At 40.1% G+C, this 24,754-nt stretch overlaps 1 protein-coding gene across 11 annotated transcripts in view; it reads right to left on the bottom strand.

Moving 5' to 3' along the window:
• DPF3 (double PHD fingers 3) overlaps window positions 1-24,754 on the bottom strand; it is a 238,132-nt gene that overhangs the window by 195,427 nt on the left and 17,951 nt on the right. Inside the window, exon 2 of one of the 11 annotated variants that reach the window (XM_034417697.3) lies at window positions 5,316-5,339. The exons of 9 other annotated variants lie outside the window; for them this stretch is intronic. In XM_034417697.3, coding sequence (XP_034273588.1) covers window positions 5,316-5,339 — 24 coding nt within the window. Of the gene's footprint in view, window positions 1-5,315; window positions 5,340-23,603; window positions 23,650-24,754 lie in introns of those variants that run through there. One more of the 11 variants, XM_060687506.2, reaches the window with a different exon arrangement.

Genomic DNA, 24,754 nt, shown 5'->3' with positions numbered 1-24,754 from the left:
TGGCCAGCCCCTCAAGATCCAGGACATGACTTGCCTGAGGGTTTTTTCTCTTTGGGTGTGCTTCGCCACGGTGGTGGATGAAACTGGGCACAACTGGTCATCATCAATATGGAACAGTCCAAGAGTGGGTGCCGGGTCTTCCACTGGCTCTTGGATGGGGCATCTGCTGAGGGCATCGGCATTGCAGATGGACTTGCCAGGCCTGTATATCAGTTTATACAAGTAGTCAGAGAGGAAGATGGCCCAGCGTGTCATCCTGGGCGACATGTAGGTGGGCGTTTGTTTGTCTCCTGCGAGGAGTCCCAGCAACGGCTTGTGGTCCGTCACAATGGTGAATGCTCTTCCGTATAGGTATTCATGGAAGTGCTTGATGCCAGCTACGATGGCCAAGGCTTCCTTGTCCAGCTGGCTGTAGTTGCGCTCAGTCGTGGACATTGTTTTCGAAAAGAACGCAATGGGAGCTTCTGATCCGTTGGGAAGTTGGTGGCTGAGGACAGCCTCAACTCCATATGGCAAGGCATCACAGGTCAGAAACAGGGTGAGTGTCCCATGGTATTGCATGAGGACGCTGTCCGAAGAGAGTAGTTTTTTGATGTTCTGGAAAGCTGACTCTTCTTCCTTCCCCCCATTTCCAAGGAATCGCCTTCCCTAAAAGTCGATGGAGGGGCTCAGCAACTGTGGCTTTCTGTTTTAAAAAGACACTGTAAAAGTTCAGTAGTCCCAAGAAAGCCTGAAGCTCTGCTTTGTTTTGGGGGGCTGGAGCTTCGTGAATTGCTTTAACTTTACTTTTGGTGGGGTGGATGCCTTTGCTATCAATTAGGTAGCCCAGGAACTCGACCTCCTGGACCCCGATGATGCACTTGTCTCTCCTGACCCTTCGCCTGAAACCGCTGCAGGGCAAGCCTGAGCTGTTCCAGTAGTTGGGCTTCTGAGTGGCCAGAGACCAAGACATCATCAAAGTATGGCACCACCCCTGGAATGCCTTGCAGAAGGCGTTCCATCATCGATTGGAAAATGCCTGGGGCAGCACTGACTCCAAATTGGAGGTAGTTGCATTTGAATGCACCCCGGTGAGTGACAATAGTCTAAGCCTCCGCAGTTTTTTCATTGACTGGCAGTTGCTGGTAAGCCTGGGCCAGGTCCATTTTGCAAATATGGTTCCACTCCCTAGCGAATGCAACAGATGTTGCACCACTGGGACTGGGTATGCGCTCTGCTGTAATGCCCTGTTAATGGTGCATTTATAATCAGCACAGATACACACAAATCCATCATGCTTCATTGGGGTCACAATGGAGGTCTTCCATGCGGCATGATCAATCGGCTCCAGTATGCCCTGGGTGATTAATTTGTCCAGTTGGGCGTCAACTTTAGGCCGGAGGGTGAATGGAACCCTGCGGGGCTTTAGCCAAATTGGAGTAATTGTTAGATCTAAATTAAATGAAATGGGTTTCCCCAAAAATTTACCTAGGCTCCCGTTGAAGACGTCCTGGAAGTCCCCTAGGAGCTTGTCGAGTTCGCTCTGTCTAATCTGATTAATCCCGCCAATGGTGAGCCCTAGAGGCTTGAACCACTCCACTCCAAGAAGGGTTGGTCGGGTCTCCTTGACGACTGCGATGGGTAGGTCCCCGGAGAAGTCTTTGTAATGGACTCTGAGCTTGGTCCTTCCCAGGATTCCAATTGGATGGCCTCCAAAATCCACCAATTTCGCTTGCATTTGGGAAGGAGAGCAATGTCATGCAGATTTGCAAATTCTGCATTGATATGAAACTGGTTTTCCATAGAATCATGCTTCAGGAAGGGCAAGTGATAGTGCTCCACTTGCAATCACAATGGGGCCCAAAATTTCTGCTGTGAAACAAAGTAGTTGTTAAATGAGTTGTGCCCCATTTTATTACCTTTTTTTTTTTTGCCGTGGTTGTTAAGCAAATCACTACAACTGTTAAGTAAAGCAAGAGGTCATTAAGCAAATCTGGCTTCCCCACATTGACTTTGCTTATTGGAAGCTCCCAGGGAAGTTTGCAAATGACAATCCCAGGACTACATGCTGGTTGCCAAGCACCTGAAGTGTGACTGTGGGGATGCTGCAACACTTATAGGTGTGAGAACTGATCATTAGTCACTTTTTTCAATGCTGCTGTAACTTTAAACAGTCATTAAAGGAATGGTTGCAAGTCAAGGACTACCTATAAATGATATAAATGAGTTTTTTAGCAAGGGAAAGATGACTCTGAGCAGCAGAAACTGGATGTCAGGAAAGTCCTATGATGAAAAAAACATAAACAGTTTAGCTCACAGATTCCTATTTTTCATGTACGTTTAAAATGTCACAACACCACAAGGAAAATCCCTAAGGAAAAGAGCATCTGAAAAGAACACTAACAAAATCTGCCTTTCTTTAGGTTTTTTTTTCCCAGCTGCCTTTAAGACAAGTAACGGAAACTTGAGATATTTACCAATATTATTTGTTGGCATCGCTAGCATAGGGGGGGAAAACAGTCCTTTTTAATGCTACTGTTTTGTTTTAGTATATCAACTGATACTTTATGACCTTTATTTATTTTATTCCAACTATTTCAATTTCTCATTGAGAGCTGTAGAACTCTAAATGTGTGAATCTCAAGAAATCAATCAAGTTTGTGCCATCAAAATCAACGCAAGTGAAGAATCATAAAAGACCAACAGTAATAAAAGAGTGGAGGGATAAAGAAAAGCATTTAGAGTGTATTACAACAGCATACACTAAAAGGAGAGAGACAGATAATTAAAATCATCCTACACTGTATGTTATAGAATGGCTTCAGAGACAGACTTTTAAAGATGCAACAAGAGAATTATGTGCAAGTGAGCCGCATTTTCTTCCAAGATAACATTAAAAAATGAAAGTCACTGGGGGGAAGGGGGGGAAGTGAGAGAGAAAGGGGGCTGCTCCAGATGTGGAAACAGGTTGTGCTTCCTCTCCTATCATTTCTATAGGAATCTGAAGCTATTTTGAGCATGTACCTGCTGTGATAGCCCCTCATATATTACTCTCAATTTAATGTGGATCTAACATGCTTCTCTCTGGAGACATCTCCACAAAACATAACAGGCAATCAGTCTGTCTCCTGAGCCATTCAACTAAAAGCTTTCTTGAACTGTAGAAGGGTTAGATTCAGTTTACTGCACAATTAAAAAACATGCACATAGAAACCTTGCCGTAGCTCCAGAACTGACATCAAGGAAATTATGATATGTGATCAGAAGCTGTTGGGTTGCTCCTGTTAAGTTTTGAACTCATAGGGAAAAAAAATGAAATGAGGCTAAATATCTGTTTTAAAGTTCAAGCATGCATTACAACATTCATAAAGTTGAATTTTCAGAGTCCAACAGAATTGGGCAGCTAATAAATTCAAATGAATCCATAAATAAAATTAAACCATTCATACTAATAAGTAAGCAACTAAAAAATGACTGACTGCATGTGGTTGCTGAAGTATTCAAAATCTGGGGTCCTTGGTGCTCTCTGAGCTTGGTTTTTTTCTTGCAGATATTTCATTACCAAAACTAGGTAACATCATCACATCCTAAACCCACTTATTGGGGACTTGGAGGAAGCTACGCTCAGCACAGAATTCATTCTGAGTAATCAAGAATAGTTCTGGACTGTATGACACAGCTTACTTATTGTGATGTAAATGCAGGAACACAGAGATAAATAAATCAGGATAAGCTAGGGCAGTGGTTTCCAATCAGTGGTGGACGTATCAAAGATGGGACTCAGTTAGAAGGGACATCGTAAGTCACTGAAATTTTAAATTGAGTCTATGAAGGATACTCTAAATAATGTAGAGTATAACAATGTCTCTATGCATCTCTATGTCCTTCTCTGAAATAGTGGACTTTTTATTTGTATCATGCTAGGAGCCACATTCTTTGGAGGAGTGGTTGTTGGAGCTTGAGAAATGAAAGAATAGAAAAACAGAGAGAAAGACAGAAGGAGCAGGCAAAATATACTTTGTAAAGATAGGACTTTACAATGAGGAGGCTCAATGTCAGGTTCACACACCGTGATTATCACTACAATTTTCAGAGATATTGTATATGTTGCCTGCTAAATGAGCTGCTTAAATCACTAAGAAGCTACTGATATCCTGTAAGTCAGTGCTCCCCCGCCCCTCCAACCTTTTGGGCACCAGGGACCGGTTCCATGGATAAAGGTTTTTCCACAGACCGGAGGGGACATGGGTTTGTGTGCTGCCTGCATCCCACGGATGGGGGATGTACAGCCCAGTTGTGGACCAGGGATTAGGGACTCCTGCTATAAATTATAGCATTCTCTGAAAGCTGCACACCTGTTAAAGTCAACCGTGCATTTGGTGTGCAATGTGCATCTGTGAATTGTCCATCCTTTTGGTATCTCTCAAACTTTAAAGTGCGTTAAACATCCACTTGTGTTTTCCTCTACCTAGCAGCTTCCCTTGTCTACCTCATGGCTTCTCCCAATTCTCTGCCACACATTTGGATGAGTTCACAAAAGAAATTGTAAGGTATAGATTTGGCACATGGTTTTAAACATATTGCAGATAGGCAGATACATCCCATATGCAGAAATCCTTGTTTATGCTAATACTAGAGTACACTCTACTGAAACTCATAATTATTTCCCAAGAAAATAAATCTAGGATTGTATTGTTGGCCCAATTCTTTGTTTTGGATGTTTCTATGCTGCTACCACTTCCACTCTCAATCCCTCCAAAGCAATTTGGAATTTACCCACAATAAAAATTACCTCTGCCAACTCTGAAACAATAAGAACAAGAAACAAAAATGTGTATACACATTCTAGTACAAGCCCTTTGTGTTTGCACTGATTTCCTGGGGAAAAGAAGTGGAAACTGACAAGATCTTGTCAATTTCATCCATGTCTACGCTAGACTGAAATTACAGCGGTGTAGATCCAATTCATCGACTAGCACAAACACTTTGCTGTTGAAATGCCTTCCAATTAAGCAGTTAAAAGTCTTTTGATCAATTAGAGTTGCCCACAATCAAATGTCAACATTTTTTTTAAATGACCAAAGTCAATCAATTTTTAGAAGAGGCAGTCTTTCCAGTTACATCTAGGTCAAATGTATGCTTATTATAACTCAGAAGCAGCTGAGACTGTAGGTGTCCACAGCTAACTGAGATGGTGTAAAAATGATGACATCCACATGGTGACATCATGAAAAATTCTCCCCTTATGCACTTATTTTCTGATGTTTGACATAAGTACTAAGTTGTGGGTTTTTCATAATGACACACATTACACACAATGTATCACTTGCCCCTACCTTGACCTCCCACAGAGCTGAAGGCTGAGACAAAAAAAGAAGAAAAAAATATTGTACTCTTCAAAAACAAAACCATCCTTAATTTCTGGAAAGGAACTAAGATTTATATCATTTAGTGGTGATCGCAAAAGTAAATCATTAGGCTACCTCAGAGGCTACCTCAGTGAGTAGATTTTGACTAGAAAAATGGATGGATAAATATCAAAATAACTCAGTATATTTTCTTCTCTAATTCATACATGCATTAAATCTGCAGAGCGTTTTTCCCCAGATTTCCAAATACCGAAGATATTAACAACAACACAAAAAAAAAACCAAAAAAAATAATTACCACAGGAAATATTTTAGTAATGCTACCCCAATAACAGAAAGTTCTTTTTAAGCTGCTTGTTTGCTGTTTAGATTAATATTATTGACTGTACTTCCTGATGAAGGATTTCAGAATTTGGATTTTGATATTTTTAGGCTATGTTCATACACAATTAACAAATCTCAATGTCTATTTCCACATCATAATCTGTTTTTCAGCCCTTCAGCGATTACAGGGGTACATAATGTTTGGTGGGAAGGGCAAGGAACACATTTTACATTTTGATGGCAGGGCATATATCTAATGTTGCATCCTAACAAATAGGAAATTTGACCAAGGCAAAACACAAGTTTGTTTCACATGTAATTAAAATTAAATGCAATTAATTGATTATTCTCTATACCTATATTCAATCATTTCTTTTCTGGAGCTTAAATATAAAAATTTGGTAAGCCTCTACATGTTAAATGCACAGGAACAGTGACTGGAGAGAAGGGCTACCTTGATCTTCTACTTGTGCATCTCTCATAGCAGACAGAATATTGTCTAGATAGGCCTAGACCTGATCCTACATGGATAGATCTATCGCTATCCATGTCTCCTCATAAATTTAAGTCCCACTGAAAAAACTGAACTCAGTGAAATTCAGCTACATAACCTGCAATCTAAAGCTATGCTTCCCTGTGACTGTCCCAAGACTCCTGTGTTCACTTTGTTTAAGAACAGACATGCACACGGTTATTCTGTTTAGCCTAGATGAAAAGTATCAGCTGCTGCCATGAATTGTTCTTTAAAGTATTTAAAGAACAGGACAATAAGCTAGTTAGCCCTAAACTACTACAGAGAATGGACCTCTGTTACCAAGTAAAAATAATAATAAAAAATAAACAGGAAATTCTGATTGAGTGTTATTTGTAATTTATGCTAAGTATGTTCATTAGTAACCCTTTGAAATGTTTCCAAGATATAAATATGGAATCATTCATGATCTGCTTACAAGCAGCTAAAACAGAATTAGTTCCTTTGGACTTAACCAAAATTTCTACCACAGTACAAGATGTGAGAATAGTATTGTCTACTAATATAGGATATATATCTAAGGTATTATTACTTTGTTAAAAAATCAGTCTGTTGGAAAGACTGCTGAGAATCAGCAGCTCTTGCTCTCTGTGTGTATGTGGGATGTGTATATGTGTGTGTGGAGAGAGAGAGGGAGGAAGGGAGGGAGGAAGGGAGAGAGAGAGAGAGAGAGAGAGAGAGAGAGAGAGAGAGAGAGAGAGAGAGAGAGAGAGAGAGAGAGAGAGAGAGAGAGAGAGAGAGAGATTTGTATACAGTATATATAAACTCTCCAGCCTTCCACAGTCAAACCATAAACCTGTCAATAATGTAAAAGATGCAAAAGATTTTGACCAGCTCAAAGTGTTCATTTATTTCCTTTCTGGGCAGGAATCCCAGCCAAGCAGATACTTATGCATAGTCTGTCCTCATTTCATCTAATTACAAGCTTCTCTTTCAGAGAAGGAGAGGAAGAATGGGAGAAAGGTTTGATCATCCAACGGAAGGTCATTTAAGCAAGGAGTTTCTAAAATATTCATTGATCTAGTGAGCATTAAAAAAAGTCACAAGGTTTCCCAGGGTTTGTTAACAAAAAAAAAAAAAAGACCTTTCCATTACACAAGTTGTTAGAATCAGCCAATGATTAGAGCATCGGGAGTAGAACATGCGGTACAATAAATCAGCACAGGGAGTACAGGAATGTTTAAAGTACCAGAACATTAAGCGGCTACCCTGCTTTATTTTTCCGAGGTCTGTGGTTAATATGGCTTTCTTAGAGAGGGAACATGAATAAGTGCTGCTTTCCTTGACCTTTCTCTTTCATCCAAATCTGTTGTAGGGAAGACTGAATAATGGGAGTGTCAAAACATAGACAATGTTTTATTTTGGCCAAATGCAAAAGGACTCATTCAACCCACACAGAGTTTGTTCCATGCTACAAGTGGGCACACCACAAACAGCAAACACTGAACCCGGAGACGCACAGCTAAGCCCAGAGCCAACTTTATTATGTCATCCCATTATGTGTGAACAGATTTTCTGTTCCTACAAATTCTCCCATCACTTGATAAAGAATTTGGGGGGGGGGGAATAAATCAATTTTAGGTTTGTTCTACAACTGGATTTAATTCGCCTAGCACCCAAATCATCCCAATTCAGTATTGTATATGGCTAAATTCTATACATGCTTCTATATATTCACACTCTTTTACTTTCTCCCATAAAAGCAAATGTTTGCCATTTGTTCTTATGTAGAAAATTAATGCAATTATGTTATGGATTGGTACTAAGTGAAGGCAAACCTATCTTCCTCCTCCTCCTCCTCCTCCTCCTCCTCCTCCTCCTCCTCCTCCTTCTCCTCCTCCTTTTTAGTATTATACAGGTAGTTCTCAACTTACGATCACAATAGAACCCAAAATTTAGGCTGCTAAGTGAGACATTTGTTGAATGAGTTTTGCCACATTTTATGAACTTTCTTGCCACAGTTGTTAAGTGAATTGTTGCTGTTAAATTAGTAACACAATTGTTAAGTGAATCCGGCTTCCCCATAAGACCCCAGGATACTGCAACCACCATAAATAGGTGCCAATTGCCAAGCTTCTGAATTTTGATCATGTGACCATGGGGATGTTGCAATGGTTGTAAGTGTAAAAAAAGGTCATACGTCACTTTTTTCAGTGCCGCTGTAACTTTGAATGGTCACTAAACAAACTGCTCTAAGTCAAGGACTACCTGTACAGACCACATGTCAGCTTTGGAAGCCATATTAGGCCAGAAGCTTTCATGCTCCCACCTTCTCATGTGTGGGAAAGTAGGAGGTGGGATTTCTTTTCTTTTCTTTCTTTTTTTTTTTTGCTTTAATTTATATGCCGCCCTTCTCCGGAGACTCAGGGCGGCTTACAATGCGTTAAGCAATAGCCTTCATACTTTTGTATATTTATACAAAGTCAGCTTATTGCCCCCACAATCTGGGTCCTCATTTTACCTACCTTTGAAAGGATGGAAGGCTGAGTCAACCTTGAGCCTGGTGGGATTTGAACTTGCAGTAATTAAAAGCATCAGATGTTAATAACAGTGCATTAGTCCACTGTGCTACCAAGGCTCTTTAGTAGAGGATTTAGTAGAGGGGTTGTCTTTAGACATAATAGCATTCTTCCTGTCGGTCAAGGTCAGGCTGATCCTGTATCTGGAGAAGGAGTGGTCGGAATGCTGTCTCAAGATGGGATGGATGGTGATTGGAGCATGTGATCGACCGAGGAGTGAGGGGATGGTTTTGGGAGGTTTTGATTTACTGAGGGAAAACCCAGACCTCTCAGATTCGGGTTTTCCCAGATGTGCCAGTTAACCTATTCTAGTAAATAGAACTTTGAAAAATGCTTGCTTCAAAGTTTTTACTTGGAGGTGCGGGGTTTTCTGGAATGCTGACACTACACCTCACTGAAAAGCAGTCTCCCCAAGCAGGGGTGAAATGCTCACGGTTTGGACCGGATTGCCCAATCCAGTAGCGATGGCGGCGGGTGGTTCGGAGAATCGGTAGCAAAAATCCCTGCCCCCCCCCACCATGCCCAGCTGAGCCACACAATCATCAGAGGCTGGGGGGTTTTTTTTACTTTTAAAAGCATTTTTTCTACAACCTCTTCAGCCGAAGAGGTTGTAGGGGGGAAAAAATGCTTGTAAAACCCCCTGACGATCCCAGCTGAGTTGCCTGATCGTCAGAGGTTTTTAAAGGCATTTTTTTTCTGCAACCTCTTCGGCCGAAGAGGTTGGAGAAAAAATGCTTTTAAAAGTTAAAAAAAAAAGTTGGCCACACCCACCCAGTCACATTACCCCCCCACCAAGCCACGCCCACAGAACCGATAGTAACAAATTTTACATTTCACCACTGCTCCCAGTGCCCAACATATGGTTGCTCTTCTCACATAATAGGATATATCATCCCTCAATTTATAATACATAACCCTACTCAGAATGGTATGTGGAGGAAATCCAGAATATAACAGCCAATTCCCAATATTTCTGCCTCCCGCAGGCAGGTGCTGAAGTTTTTCAAAGAAGAAAATTTAAAGAAATAAGGAAAAGGAAAAGGAAGTAATGTATTTTTAAAAGATAGAGGAATGTTTCCACACACAACATGTTCCAAAAACATGTTATCTGGATCAGATTTATCCAAGTCTGGGGGAAGGAAGAGACATTGCCTTGTCCAAGTATTCATGTCTCCATGTTCTGTCCCCTTCTGTGGACAAGTAATGCTAAAATGTTTGCTGACTATGCCAGCCAGTCATTGATTGCAGCAGTTTCAATCACGAATTTTCCTGAAGTCAACCCACAGGTCCTTCACTATTTCATTTAAGTATACATGTCTCAGGACTTGAGTGGTGGGGATGAGGGAAAACAACACATTACTCTGTCATCACAGAAAGAAACCAGCAAAGTTTTTTTTCCTGCCCTGCCACACATCTATCCTTTATTTATTTATTTATTTATTTATTTATTTATTTATTTATTTATTTATTTATTTATTTATTATTGCGATTTATATGCCACCTTTCTCCCTGGGGACTCAAGGCGGCTTACAAAATGACAAATTCCAATACAAATCACAATGAAATAAAATTAAAATCAGCAACCCTATTAAAACAGTTTAAAATTATGACAGATCCCCCAAACGGATCAGTTGAGTTGACGGAAGAGCCACGTCTTCAGCTCGCAATGGAAGGAAAGAAGGTCGGGGGCTGTCCTGAGCTCAGTGGGCAATCCATTCCAGAGGGTCAGGGCTCCCACAGAGAACGCTCTCCTCCTGGGGGCTGTCAGCTGACATTGTTTGGCCGACGGCACCCTGAGGAGGCCGACTCTGTGAGAGCGCACAGGACAGTGGGAGAGCGGCTGGAGATGGTCCTGCAAGTACCCCAGGCCTAAGCCATGAAGGGCTTTATAGGTAAGCACCAGCACCTTGAAATGTATCCGGAGCGCCACCGGCAGCCAGTGTAGCTCACGCAGGAGAGATGTTACACAGGAGTATCTAGACGCCCCCATAACTACCCACGCGGCTGCATTCTGGACTAGCTGGAGCCTCCAGACGCATCCCAAGGGCAGCCCCATGTAGAGGGTGTTACAGTAGTCCAACCTAGAGGTAACAAGGGCATGAGTGACCGTGGCGAGGGCATCCCGGTCTAGGAAAGGGCGCAACTGGCACACAAGACGCACCTGTGCGAAGGCCCCCCTGGTTACGGCCGTCAGATGGTTCTCTAAGGACATAAATAAAACTCATATGTCCTCTGGCTTTAGTCAGATATCACCTGTCCTCTGAAATCTCAAGTGAGGAAGTATGCTCTGAGGAGAGCCCAAGTGAGTGAACCCATCAAATGTGCCCCTCACAAAAGATGTATCTTCTAAGAGCAGAGATTCGTTTTTCTAAATCAGGAGAAAAATGGAAAATACCAGAAAAACAAAAGGATGAGACCTGTACTGAATGACATTGGTATCATCCAGATTACCAATAAATATTACATCATATATAAGATTTATATTGTATTAATATAATACACAATTTACATAGAATATAAAATATATTCTAAGTAAAAATAGTCATCTAGCTTTATTGTATATCAGAACAGAAAAAGGAGGAAAAGTGGGTTTATAGATAGAATGAGCAAAGAGTAAAGTAGATGTTTCTTGTTCTGTTCTTTGCTTTGGTATATAATAATGCCAAGACTAAACTTGTGGTCTCTTGGGTTTGTTTGTTTTTTTAACAAATCCTGAGCATTACCTCTAAGCTATGGCTCCAGCCTAACTAGCATTCTATAGAAGAAACAATAAAATCATGGCCAATTTAACTGACAACATCACAGTCCAATAACGTAGTAGAAACGTCTTGTCCTCAGGGTTCCTATATTCAAGGGAATGATTGCTCCAGAAGCAATGGACTTATGAGTCCAATACAAACATTTTAAGCAAGTAGAATAAATGTGTACATAGGGGGAAGGGAGAAATATACTTGGCAGCAAGCCTCGCCCTTCACCTTCGGGCATTTGCTAGTTGGTGAGTATGATCTCTATGCAGATTAAAAACTCCATGAGCAATCAGGAACACTGAGGGAAAAAAAACAGTTTTCTTATCCCACATAAGCAGACTGTACAGGAACTACACACAATTTAGAAGATCTATATGGCTGAAAGATAAAGTCTCTCATTGTGATGCACATCCAATCCCTACCAACCTCTGTTACTCTTTTAACATCCGCATGGAGTTTAGTTACTCTCTAAAAGAAGGAATCGCTGCAGCAGCTTTGTTCTCTTCTACCACGCCTTGACAATCGGTACTTGGCAAAATTAGCTCTTTGGGGGAAGTAAAATCATCAACAACAGCAACAACAACAAAAAATACTCAGAAGAAGGCAAGGGTAAGCCACTTCCATATTGCTGCCAAGAAAATGACATGGATGTGTCCAGTATAAAATCACCAGGAGACATTTGAAGACTTCGCCTGTTATATCAAAAGGAAGGATTCTCCATCTGCTAAAGCAACTTGCCAAATCAAACAGCAAATAGCGCAGTGGTGATTGGGTATATAACCCTTCGCAATTTGGTAGTCTCCAACTGTGGATATGGTTTTGAGTCTCAATAGATCAGAACCACACCCAGTTGGGATAGGTTTCTCTGGGACATCTGAACACCACCATGCTATTTGCTTTTAAAAGTTTGATCTGGCAAGTTGCCTCATTAGAGCTTGGTTAGACTCTGGCCCAAGAACTAGACTGACTAATAAAATAAAACCCATTTATTTGTGTAACCACTGTGGATTGGAAAATGTGGACTGGGAAATGCGGACACAGTCACTAACTCTGTATCTCCTGATCTCAGACCTCTATGCCTGAAGCTATATGCATGAAAACCGGTTGTTATGAATGTCAACAGTTCTGTTTTCACCCTGTACATGGGTCCAATGAACAGGATTTTATAATTGCATTTAAACACTAAGCTATCTAAAACCAAAAAGATGGTGATGATTGATGATTGGTGCTGATGCTGATGATAATGATGGTGGTACCCAACTCATTTCAAATAAATTCTAAATGGCAAGTAATACATGCAAATAACATGTGTACAACCTCACTCATACAACTATATACAGACATAATGAAGATGAGATCTCAACCGTGGCACCTCTTGATTGACAAAGGGGTTGTGACTGTGAAAATCTGCTGGGGGAGCTGCACTCCAAACCCTACAGCAGCTGCTTCTTTTCTAGAAGAGTCATGCGTGATTGCTAGACAACTGGCCAGTGGGGAAGTTTAGCAGGGTGGAATTAATATGATGGGGCAGATCTCAGGCGCACTATTCCATTCTCAAGGCAAAGAAGCATTCTGATGAGAATTGAAATCCCTTCTCTCGCCAGAACCTTGTTCAAAGTCACAGCGGCATGTGCTTCTCCTCTCCCCCATCCTCCTTCGCCCAGGATTGCTTCCCCCTCCCCTCCAACTCCAGTCACCCTTAACTTCATATCGGAGAGATAACCTGGGAAATGCATTGCACTTGGCTGACCAGCCTTGAACTTTGTGTGCTGGTTGCTTAGCAATGGCTAACCTTGAAGACAGACTGTGAGACAGAAGAGCCCAAAAGTGCTTTCAGTGGATAAGGTTGCAAGGAAAACAAAAGAAGAAAGTAAATGTTCAGGAGAGAAAAACTGACTGTTTTTTCAGATTCATACCCAGCCTGCACAAAAGTAAAACTCAATTAAAGATGTCATGGAAAATGTCAAAAAGTGTGCCTCTTGCAAATACTAATATAAATATGTATCAAGGGAAGTATCTTCTAGACAAACGAATTAGTCGAGACTTCAAACAAAAGAGTCTAAAGAGAGAAGCAGGAAACCATTTCTAAAACCAGTTGACAGTGACTAAAAAGTGATGGCCAATATTATAAAATTAATCAGAAGTCTGTGATTATGTCAGAAATGCTCACTCTTAACAAGAAATAAGCCTTGTATCGTCAAAATGCATGTGCTCAAAGATAATAAAGGTAGACAATAAAACATTGTTTTTAGTTACCTTATTTAAACAAACACCAAGGCATAACATACCATCTAGATAAAACACCTCTGTTAAAAGATACGCTGAAATTTATTTTTATTATATTTCACAAGGACGTGTAGTGCAGTATGCCTGGCTTTGGTCAAAATGGAATTTGAACCACGGCTTATAGAAAACGTATGTAATCAAGATTCCCTGAAATCAAGCTAGATGTGGGGAATATATGGCCAATAAAATTACACAGCAACTTTGCAGAAATGGCTTACCACTGCCTTTTATTTTACTTATTACATTCCGGTCCAGTCAATTGCTCTGGGATTCCCAGCTGGTCTCCCATACAAAGCCTAACCAGATCTGAGCTTGCTTAGCTTCAGGCAAAGTCCATTGAGATGTTTATAGAAATATGTTCTATATCAAGGGGGTCAAACTCAAGGCCCATGGGCTGGATCCGGCCCATAGGGTGCTTAGATCTGGCCCACACGGCCACCCTGGAAACAGTGAAGGTACGGCCCATGGCACCTCTGCCAGCAAAAATAGAGCTCCATTTCGCTGGCAGAGGGTTACAGGAAGCCATCGCAGCCAAAAACGGAACTCAGGAGCCCATTTTCACTGGTAGAGCGCTAGGGCCACCATAGGCACCCCCAACATGAGTGACATCGAGCTGGCCATGCCCACCCCAGCTCCTTGAGATCAAACACAACCCTGATGCGGCCCTCAATGAAATTGAGTTTGACACCCCTGTTCTATATGAAAGAAAGTTCTGCACCTCGATACACTACAGAGAAGTCTGGTACATTACAGAGGTAAAAGTTTATCTCTAATCCTAACTCTTCTTTTAAATGGAGAGTCAAAAAGCTGTCAGCTCTTGAATTGTGATTAGTTCTAGGAATTTCTTCCCAAATCTAGTGAGTCCTATTATTACCTCTTTTCTCTTGAGAAAAAACAATTTATAAAAAGCAATGTGTACAAATGATCCATGGTAAGACAAATATTAATAATCATGATGGGTAATAGAGGTAATAACTATAGAATATAGAATATTACAAAAGGGAAGGGAAGGGGAAAGGGAAAAGATTCCTAGGGTCCCCTAGATGTGATAAATCCGTAAAAAAAGTATAAAAGATAATGATAGCTGCAAGTTACATTCCAGTGAATGGTGATGATGAAAGAATCAGAAATGAGTTTGGGGGGAAAGGAAAGAACATACTGAAAGAATGTGGTCCAGAGAGAAAAAAATATTGTGACGAATGGATGGATGGAAATTTTTAAAAAGGAAGTACCCCCAAAAAATAATTAGGTTCTTCTGAGACCCGAAATGATAACTATCACTTTTTACTTAGAAAAAGATTTGTTCATTTCAAATGCATCATTTAAGCTTATTTATTTATGCATGTACATGGCAAAAGAATCAAAAAGCAAAGCTGATTTAATTAAAATAATTCATGAAGGATACAAAGGTTAGAAGATGTTCTGAATGTGGGATAGAGGGACTTTTAAACTGGAAATTGTGGATATCAGGACAAAACAGAGATGGGAGAAAATAAAATAAAGGGAAATAACAAGACTGCAGAAAAAAAAATACAGGTCCAGTTTGAAAAAGTATCAGGAAATGAATTAATTTCCCAACAGAAAGGAGTGTTTCAGACATTGTATGGGAACAATAATGGCTGAAGAGTGGAATTGAAACGTATGATGTATATTAAGTGTCCAAGAAAAAAAATTATGAAAAGGAAGTCATTGAAATGGTTAAACTACAGATCTATATAGTGTAACAGGATAAATGTTAAAGTATGGTTTTGACTTAGCTATGTGCTTTATGAACTATAAATACACACACACACACTGCTAGAGAGAAGTTCCCTGAAGATGGGCTCCAGCACGAGTCTGAAAGCTCAGAAAACAAAACCCCTGGTCCCAGTGACTGACCCAGATTGGATCCTACAACATTATCCTGGGACACGATATTTGCCTTCATTTGTTGTATGAACTGTTTAATGTTTGCACAAAGTTTCAGTCAAGTCTTGATGGTGGTAAGGAAAAATTTTATTGTTCCTGTACACTAAGGAAAATGTAGCAAAAGCCATTTTCCTTCCTTCCCAAATTACAGGAGGATTCGTTTTTGAGAATGCCTAGAAAAGTGTTTTGCTGAATTGTGATTGAAAAGATGCAAGAAATAAAAATGAGCAAAGTTTGAAAAGCACTTTGTAGCTTTATACCCGGCAATGGTGTGTAAATTAGGTTTTTGCTCTTCAGTAACTCACAGAGAAATGTATAGATGTAAAAAAGTTTATGCTTGTTAACTTAGAGAAAGCATATGATAAATAATAGACTTGAGTTATCAAATTGTCTGGAATGGTCTCTATTACTTTTACATGATAAGGGTCAAACCAGCTAAGATACATTGCTTAAATAATTTTTTCCCTTTTCTTTTCCATTTATCCCTCTCAAACTAGTAACTTCAGAGAGATGGCTTTGTTATTGTTGCTTTAAAGGTTTTAAAAGGTGAGGCAAGGGGTACTTTTCACATTTTCCTGAGTAACATCCAGGTTGAGTTTCTCGTAGTAACATAAATGGCACAAGAGGGGTAATAAAACCATTTAAGCCTCCAGGAAAGCATTGTAAAAGAGTCCTTGCACAGTTCATTGGCATATGCGAATACTGGGGATGTGACTAAAATAAAACCATTTACTCTCTAGCCACATAGGTTTTACATCTGACTGATTGCTGACACCAGAATGTAAACGTATTTTTCCCTCTTGTGAAAGGAGCTTAATTATCCTAATTGTATTATTCTACTGCAGTATTTGTCTCTTAAGAGAGTTGCATTGCTTAGTTAACCAGGAAAAAAAACAACGCTGTACCAACTTTTAGGTTTTTCCTCTTTAAAGCTCTTTTATGTGCAAGATTCAGCAAGTAAAACTTTATAATACAGGTAGGCCTTCCCTATCGACTGCCTTGTTTAGCAACCCTTTGAAGGTACAGTGGTATTTAAAAGCAGCTTTATAGCCAATCTTCACATTTATGACTGTTGCAGCATCCCATGGTCAGAGAACTGCCATTCAGGCACTTTGCAAACCAACATGCATTTATGACTGTCACACCATCCTGTGGTCATGTGATTGCAACTTTGCAACTGGCTTGCAACAAGCAGAGTTAACAGAAAAGGCAAAGTAAAATCATAAGTTGTGGTCATATGGTGTTTTGCTTAATGACCACCATGATTTGTTCAACAACTGAAGAGAAAGTAGGGGGCAAGCCCGCCAAAGTCACATGATTTGCCACATAGCCACAGCATCGCTATTGATGGTGTTACCAATCCTAACTGTGGTTGCTAAGCAAGGACTGCCTGTTATGTGAACACAATTCTTTTCAATACATTAAATTGCTGTCAAAGACAGATGCTGGTTAAAAAGTAGGCAGTTTCTAAATCAGAGATGCATCTTTGCCATTGATTTCAAGGCTGCTCCAGACTTCACACAGCAGGTAGAAAGCTGCATGCCAAAAGTAGGCGGGGTCATAAGCCTTTTGGAGGGATCAGAGGTTAAGGGATGAAATAGCTCCCTTAAGCCTTTACAAGGCTTACTGTATCCAATCTTCTCTTCAAGTAGCCCAATTAAAAAAAAAAAGAATCCAGACACTCTGAAAGAGCTCTGAAAGCAGCAAACGGGATATGTGGCCCCACCTTTATATCCCTATGTTGGTCTTTGTACTGACATCGGGGTGATGCCATTTGTATGAACGCTGAAAGCAACAGACCTGCAAGAAAGAATCATACTCACAAAAGGCTATATATTACTATTGTTGCCAGAGGCTCACAAAAAGGAATATTGTAGAAATGCTGAAGGAATAGCTAATCATTTTGTGTATTGCCTTATGCAAAACTTAAAAAGCAGATCCTCATGATAGGATATCTATAGCTCCTATTGTCTCACCTTGAAAAATCTTCTCATCGTGAGAGAATCATAGATTCTGTTCAAATTGCCATTAACTTAAAAAATTCACCCTGGATGCTCCTTTGTAAAGGATTACGTATTATTAAAGCCACCTGTTTTGTACTAATTAAATTTCTTCCCCTCCCCCAAACATTCCTTATCGAGATGGTATGATACAACAATTCTTGAGAATTAGAAGCTAATTCGATCCATCTTAAAAGAATGCCTTTTCAAGAGAAAAAGCAAACTAGTATGAATGCACATGGCTGGCTGGGGAATTCTGGGAGCTGAAGTCCATGCATCTTAAAATTGCTGAGGCTGAGAAGCATTGATCTAATGGATCCTGCCTTGAGCAGGCATTGGAAATGTGACTTTTAAGAACCCTTCCAAGTCGGTGATTCCCTGCAGTAGGTGCCATTTTTCTTGGCTTAAAATTCAAATGAGGAAAGGAACGGGCATCAGGCACATAGAAACTTGATCTGGCTTTGCTGTGGGTTTCTTGAGATGAGGAAACTAGAAGCCTGTATCACAACATGAAGGCAGCTAGGACATTATGCCTAGAATTGCAAACTATTGCCCTCAACTTGGATAGGTGCATCTTTTGATCTATTTTTGAAAGGAAGACCAATTTGCCCTTCTTTTGTTAGGGAAAAACAGAAAGGCCTGGTTCTTCTCAATTTTATTCAGCCCTATGTTATAGCCCCAGAAAAAAAGATTTTTCCACTCCTGCTATTTAGCATAACTCTGAGGACATCGGCATGTAGTCGAGGGCCACTGATGTACTCACAGATACCATCTGTGGTTCCCTCGTGGCTCCTTGTTCCATCTGCTCTCCACATAATGCTGATATAGTAGGGATAAAATTGCCAAGGTAATATTCAAGAATGCACTTAATTTCTGACTACTGACTCCAGTACCTGCTCTTTCCCAGCATTCTCCCCTGTAGACAATACAGTGTGCTAGGAAATCTAGCAACAGACTAATGCTATTTAGCCTGGATTCTGGAATGCTTGAAAAAAACAACCAGTATGATTTAGTCTGTGATCCTTAGGAACTGGTCCTTTCCAGCTCAGGAATGGTTGGATTAGGTAACTACTGTATTTCACATAAGGATTACAAAACTACTTGGATAATTTTATTAAGCCAACTGAAGTTTTATAATAACATGTTTTCAAGTTTCCCAAACTTTTTGATCAAGCTAATTTATTTCCAATATAAACTGGAGAAAGAAGAGTATTTAAAAGGTATAGTTGGCATTAAAACTAAATTGAGACTTCCGGTAAATTCAAAACGGCAATTAAAGTTCAATTGGTTTAATAAAGAAGTGATCTCTGTGGATCTGTAGTTTTGGTAGTTGGTTGCTTAATGAACATATTTGTAATAATTTGACTATTATTTTTATGTCCATTGATAGCATTACCCAAAGTATATGCACTTTGTTTTCTAGGCTTCTCTCCATAAGGAAATGTGAACAGAAGAAGTTAACCCCACTGCTATGGCTGGGCAAATAATACAGAAACAACAGTTGTACTTCTTTTTACAAGAGGTGAATTATACAACTTTGGGAAGCAAGAAGTTAAGAAGGTTATTTGACCTTAAGGAGGCAAAGCAAAATAAGAGTTATTTTACATTGACAAAGCCTGGGCCCTACTGATTCAACCCATACCCACACCATGTTCTGATCTATCTTGCTTTGAAAAACCAGAACCATGGGATGGAGGAAAAAGAAAGAAAGCCACTAAAACAAACAATCCCATCCATTGGCAGAAAGAGCCAGATCCAGGGGGGAAATTCAGCAGGTTCTGACAGGTTCTAGAGAACTGGAGGCAAAAATTTTGAGCAATTCAGAGAACTGGTAGTGGAAATTTTGAGTAGTTTGGAGAATCGGCAAATACCACCTCTGGCTGGCCCCAGAGTGGGGTGGGAAGGGAGATTTTGCACTATCCTTCCCCTGGAGTGGGGTGGGAATGGAGATTTTGCAGTATCCTTCCCCTGCCATGCCCACCAAGCCACGCCCACCAAGCCACACCATGCCCACCAAGCCACGTCCACAGAACCGGTAGTAAAAAAAATTGGATTTCCCCACTGGCCAGATCAGACATAACATTAGAAAGTGACTCTTTTTCATCTGCATACAGTCACAAGGGAATCTTTCATCCTCATGAAAGCAATGAACATCTATTATTATCTTTCAAAATTAGCTGGCCAGACCTATTTAGCTTATAAAAACATTGCATTAGAAATATTTATAGGGTTGGCTGCTTGCATGTTGTCTCCAGTCAGTGTTATTTTCTAAATTGACTAGATGAGATCAATAAGAAAGTTTCTAATTTTTTTTACATCAACATCTATACTTCTCTTACTTCTATTCTTCCAGATGTCCTATACAACAACATCAATAGCTTCCAGGAGTTTTTCACTTTTTCTGCCTTTTCCTTTCCCCTGAAGCACTGTCCCTTCTTCTATCCTACTGTCTGGAAACAAATTAGTTTAGAAATAACATTGTTGTAAAAACGCTGTAAGGCAGGACAGTGAAATCTACCAGCAGTCTAGAAACACAGATATATATATTCGTTACTGATTGCTTTGAGCAAGAACCCCCTCCTCCCAAAAATATAACCGTTTACAAAAGAATTCTTCAAGTCTAAGGTTAAATTGAATGAGCTTAATGTATCAGTGATTGTAGCTGTCACTCTCTGATCTAGAAAAGATTTTTTTTGGGTAAAGCAGAGCAAAGGAATAAAAGACTATGATGGGCTGACCCAACCTAAAGGCTATTTTAAAATCATTCCTGAAACTCTATGAAGCAAAGCATTCAATAATACAGTATACGGCAGGTGGAATAAAATTCTCAATTTATGTGAATAAACAATATTATTCCCAAATTATCAAATAATCCTGGCTAAGAAATAGAGGACACACAGCCCGTTAAGTCAAGCTTTGTTCTGCAAGCTACAATTGGCCTTATGATCCCCACTGACTTCAATATGAATACTTGCGGGAAACAATATTTGCAATATTTGGCAAATGGAGGTGGGAAAATGACATTCCACCACCCGCTGAATGTAAAATAGATTAACTATGCTTTAGCATCTCCATTTGCACAAAGTTTGCAAGCCTTGGAACTTAATTCTGTAGCACTGAAAAGTATTCCAGTGAGTTTCAGCTTTTATGTATGAATAATTGGATAAACCAGCTTACATAAACATCATTCTGAAGAATTGGCTCAAGCCTGGAGAATTCAGTGAATCAGGATTTTGCAGGAACATCCTGCTAATCACATTCTCTACCATACCATGCGGAAATCTTCCTGCCATGATGCAACAGTATTAGGCATTGCCATCTAACAATTCAGTGGGATGGGACCTGTCTATGGTTTAAATTTAAACAGTGTAGGGAGATAAAGTGTGGCCTTCAGGATATCTTTCTGAAATTATCTGCTGTTCACATATGGAAGGAGAGTGTTGTTTTGCTCCAGATGCACTAATTTTACATTCTTCCTTAAGGCTACTGATTTGGAATCCATGGCTTTAAAAGATTCATTTAGACCAAAAAGAAAAAGAAAAAGCACCTTTTCAAAAATTGTGGCCCCTATGCTCTTTCAGAAATACATTTAAAATCTGAAATGTTTTCCCTCTGGTAGTCTTTATTAGTTTTGCAATCAAGCAGAAAATCAAATCTTGCTTTGCAACACCCCATCCCACTTTCCCTTGTGTTTGGCTCTGAGGGTTATCACATTACAGCTTATGTTGAAGCAAAGAAAGCCAACTAGTGAGAAAGGGATTTAAGTCCTCATCATCAATGTGATTTGTACCACTGCTCATAGTTCAAGCAGACCAGTAAATCACAGGAGAAATGAGCATTCAATTTCCCACTATGTATCTTATTGGTTGTTTCTGAACAAAAGGTAAATCTAGATCTTACAATACATTTCTGAGTGATATCCAATAAGTAGGTAATTGGGGGCTCCTTGTTGTTTAATGCTAACATTTAATAAAATGACTTTTTCCCGCCTCTTTCTGATTTTTTTTTTTTAATTTGATTTATATGCCGCCCTTCTCCGGAGACACAGGGCGGCTTACAATGTGCTCAGCAATTGAGAAAAGATGGGTAGAAAGGAATGGAATTTGGTGTAGTACCAAATTACCAGAGGTGGGATTCACATACCATAGCAACCAGTTCAGCCAGCACCATAAATGTGAGCATGCGCCATCCATGCATGCATGTGGCATCACAAAACACAGCAATTCACTCGCTTGTGCCGTCCGCACATGCGTGCGACGTCAAACAACATGGCAATTCGCTCATGCATCAAAAACAATATAGGACAGGATTGCGCCCAGGAGGGTGGACGGGCCCACCTGCAGGTCATCCCTACCGGTTCACCCAAACTGGTCTGAACCAGCTGAATACCACCTCTTGCTAGTACCATACCCAGAATTGGAGATTCATAAGAAATTCCTAGCCTCAAGATTGTTACATTTTCTATATTTTGCAATGGCATTCATCAATGTTTTACTTTGTCCCATAAATCTAAGATATGTCTATTATAGGTAGTCCTTGGCTTACAATAGTTTGTTTAGCGACTGTTCAAAGTTACAACGGCACTGAAAAAAGGTGACTCGTGAACAATCTTTCACACTTACAACCATTGCAGCATCCCTATGGAGATGTGATCAAAACTCAGCTACTTGGCAACCGACTCATATTTATGACAGTTGCAGTGCCGTGAGTTCCTGTGATGCACTTTTGTGACCTTCTGATGAGCAAAGTCAATGGGGAAGCCAGATTCATTTAATATCCATGTTCCTAACTTAACAACTGCAGTGATTCACTTAACAACTTTGGAAAGAAAGGTCATAAAATGGGACAAAACTCACTTAATAATTGTCCCGCTTAGCAACAGAAATGTTGGGCTCAGTTGTGGTCATAAATCAAGGACTACCTCTACTGCTATAAATGCCCATGACTAAATCTCAAATTCTGACCTGTAAGCAGGATTTTCAGCTTTTGATCAACCCTTCTATAATCATCCCCTTGACAAATGTTTCATAGCATTTAGGTCTATGTCATGAAAAATCTCACCTTGTGATTTTACTACAAATCAAAAATAATGGAAATAGAAACAGGAACATTAAAATGGTTTTGTTCGGTGCTTTCTTCTTCTCCTCCTCCTCCTCCTCCTCCTCCTCCTCCTCCTCCTCCTCCTCCTCCTCCTCCTTCTTCTTCTTCTTCTTCTTCTTCTTCTTCTTCTTCTTCTTCTAAAAGTTTGCAATCTTTCATCGTATCTCCATGTGCATAATGAGTAGGATGAGTAAGATCATGTCTGTCTGTTTTGGCAGATGTTTACATCTAACTGGGCTTGGTTAATCTCAGAAGCCAAATCTGATCAGCCCTGATTACCAAAGTACTATTAGAAATGCAGTTAGTCACAAAAGACCAGTATTTCCCAGGCAGTCTGGGTGAAGCAGTCTGTCACCCAGTCCCCATTCTGTGACCTTGATGAGAATCACCACGTGCCCATTAACTAAAAAAGCCTAGAATATAAAGCCTGTAGCATAGTGACATATATAAAGGATTGGGTTGATATAAATTGCAAGAGGCAAATTTTCTGTTGCAGTTGGTTTCTTTCTTGTCTGCAACGAAGTAATTTACTACTGTAATTGAGTCATGTCTGAGAATCCACCCACCAAGTAAACCAATTCCAGAATAAGGTGTGGGGAATCAGAAGAACCTAGATTTAGAGCTGTGACAAGCTGAAGGGTGACAAGTATTTGGACAGAGGCCATCTGGAATTCCAGGGCTACTGATTAAGACTGGAAATTGGGGGAAACAAAGCCATCCTGCAAGAATGCAATGGAAAACCATGGACATTCTTAGCTATGAAAACAGACTTTGCTAATTGTATTAATTATATTTTATAAACAGCCTTGATTTTAGAGCCTTGCTGACCTATTTCTTACCCATATGTCACAGAGTTCAATCAGCAGATTTTCCTTTCCCATATGTTGAACCTGCATAATTCAAAAACATAAGAGTCACTCAGTTATCTGGGATAGCACTACTGAGATGGGGGAAAATTCCAGAGAATTTCAACAAGCGCACATTAGAAAACTATGCTCACAATTAGTAAGCCGTGCCGTTTACAGGTGCTCTTCTAATTCTATTTGCCAATTTTATCTGACAAGCTATTGATCAAGTTGTTATTCAGGGTACAGAAACACTCTGGGCCATTTTTATTGGTCAACTGGCAACTGACAAAGATTTTATGATTATGAAAGCAAAAGCCATATTAAACTTGCGCTACCTAAAAAAATCCCACATAATTTTGGTTTCCAAGCGCTTAATATTTGGTTCATGTATAAATGCAATTTACTTGATTTCTTTATACACAGTTACTTGCAGGTTATATGTGTAGTTGATTAAAATATGAACTCGTGGTTCATTCATATCAGAGGTGGGTTTCAGCAGGTTCTGACCAGTTCTGGAGAACCGGTAGTGGAAATTTTGAGTAGTTCGGAGAACCGGTAAATACCACCTCTGACTGGCCCCACCCCCATCTATTCTCTGCTTCCTGAGTCCCAGCTGATTGGGAGGAAACAGGGATTTTGCAGTAACCTTCCCCTGGAGTGGAGTGGGAATGGAGATTTTATAGTATGCTTCCGCTGGAGTGGGGTGGCATGAAGATTTTACAGTATCCTTCCCCTGCCATGCCCACCAAGCCATGCCCACCAAGCCATGCCCACCAAGCCATGCCACGCCCACCAAGCCACACCCACAGAACCGCTAGTAAAAAAAATTGAAACCCACCACTGATTCACATATATAAGCAGTCATCTCAAACTTGTTCCTATAATATGTACACAAATTAATTCTATGATACCTAAGCATCACAGGAAGATGCGATAAGGAAATCAAAATTAGAGAATGGTAAAGACTAAGTCCCAAAACATCATATCTTTCTTTACACTGTTATCATAATTGCCTGTATAATCTACTGCATATTGGTACGGTATGGTTCATGCCAAAAGCATGCTTCTGCTCAGAAAAACAAAATCTAATTATCATTAGCTACTATTGTGACATATGGTTTAAGAATGATTACAAAGTAATC

Source organism: Pantherophis guttatus, chromosome 1 (assembly GCF_059756535.1).
Source record: "Pantherophis guttatus breed Tessera chromosome 1, ASM5975653v1, whole genome shotgun sequence".
NCBI lineage: Eukaryota > Metazoa > Chordata > Lepidosauria > Squamata > Colubridae > Pantherophis > Pantherophis guttatus.
Note: the sequence above shows the minus strand (reverse complement) of the source record. Positions and strands in the feature narration are given on the sequence as shown.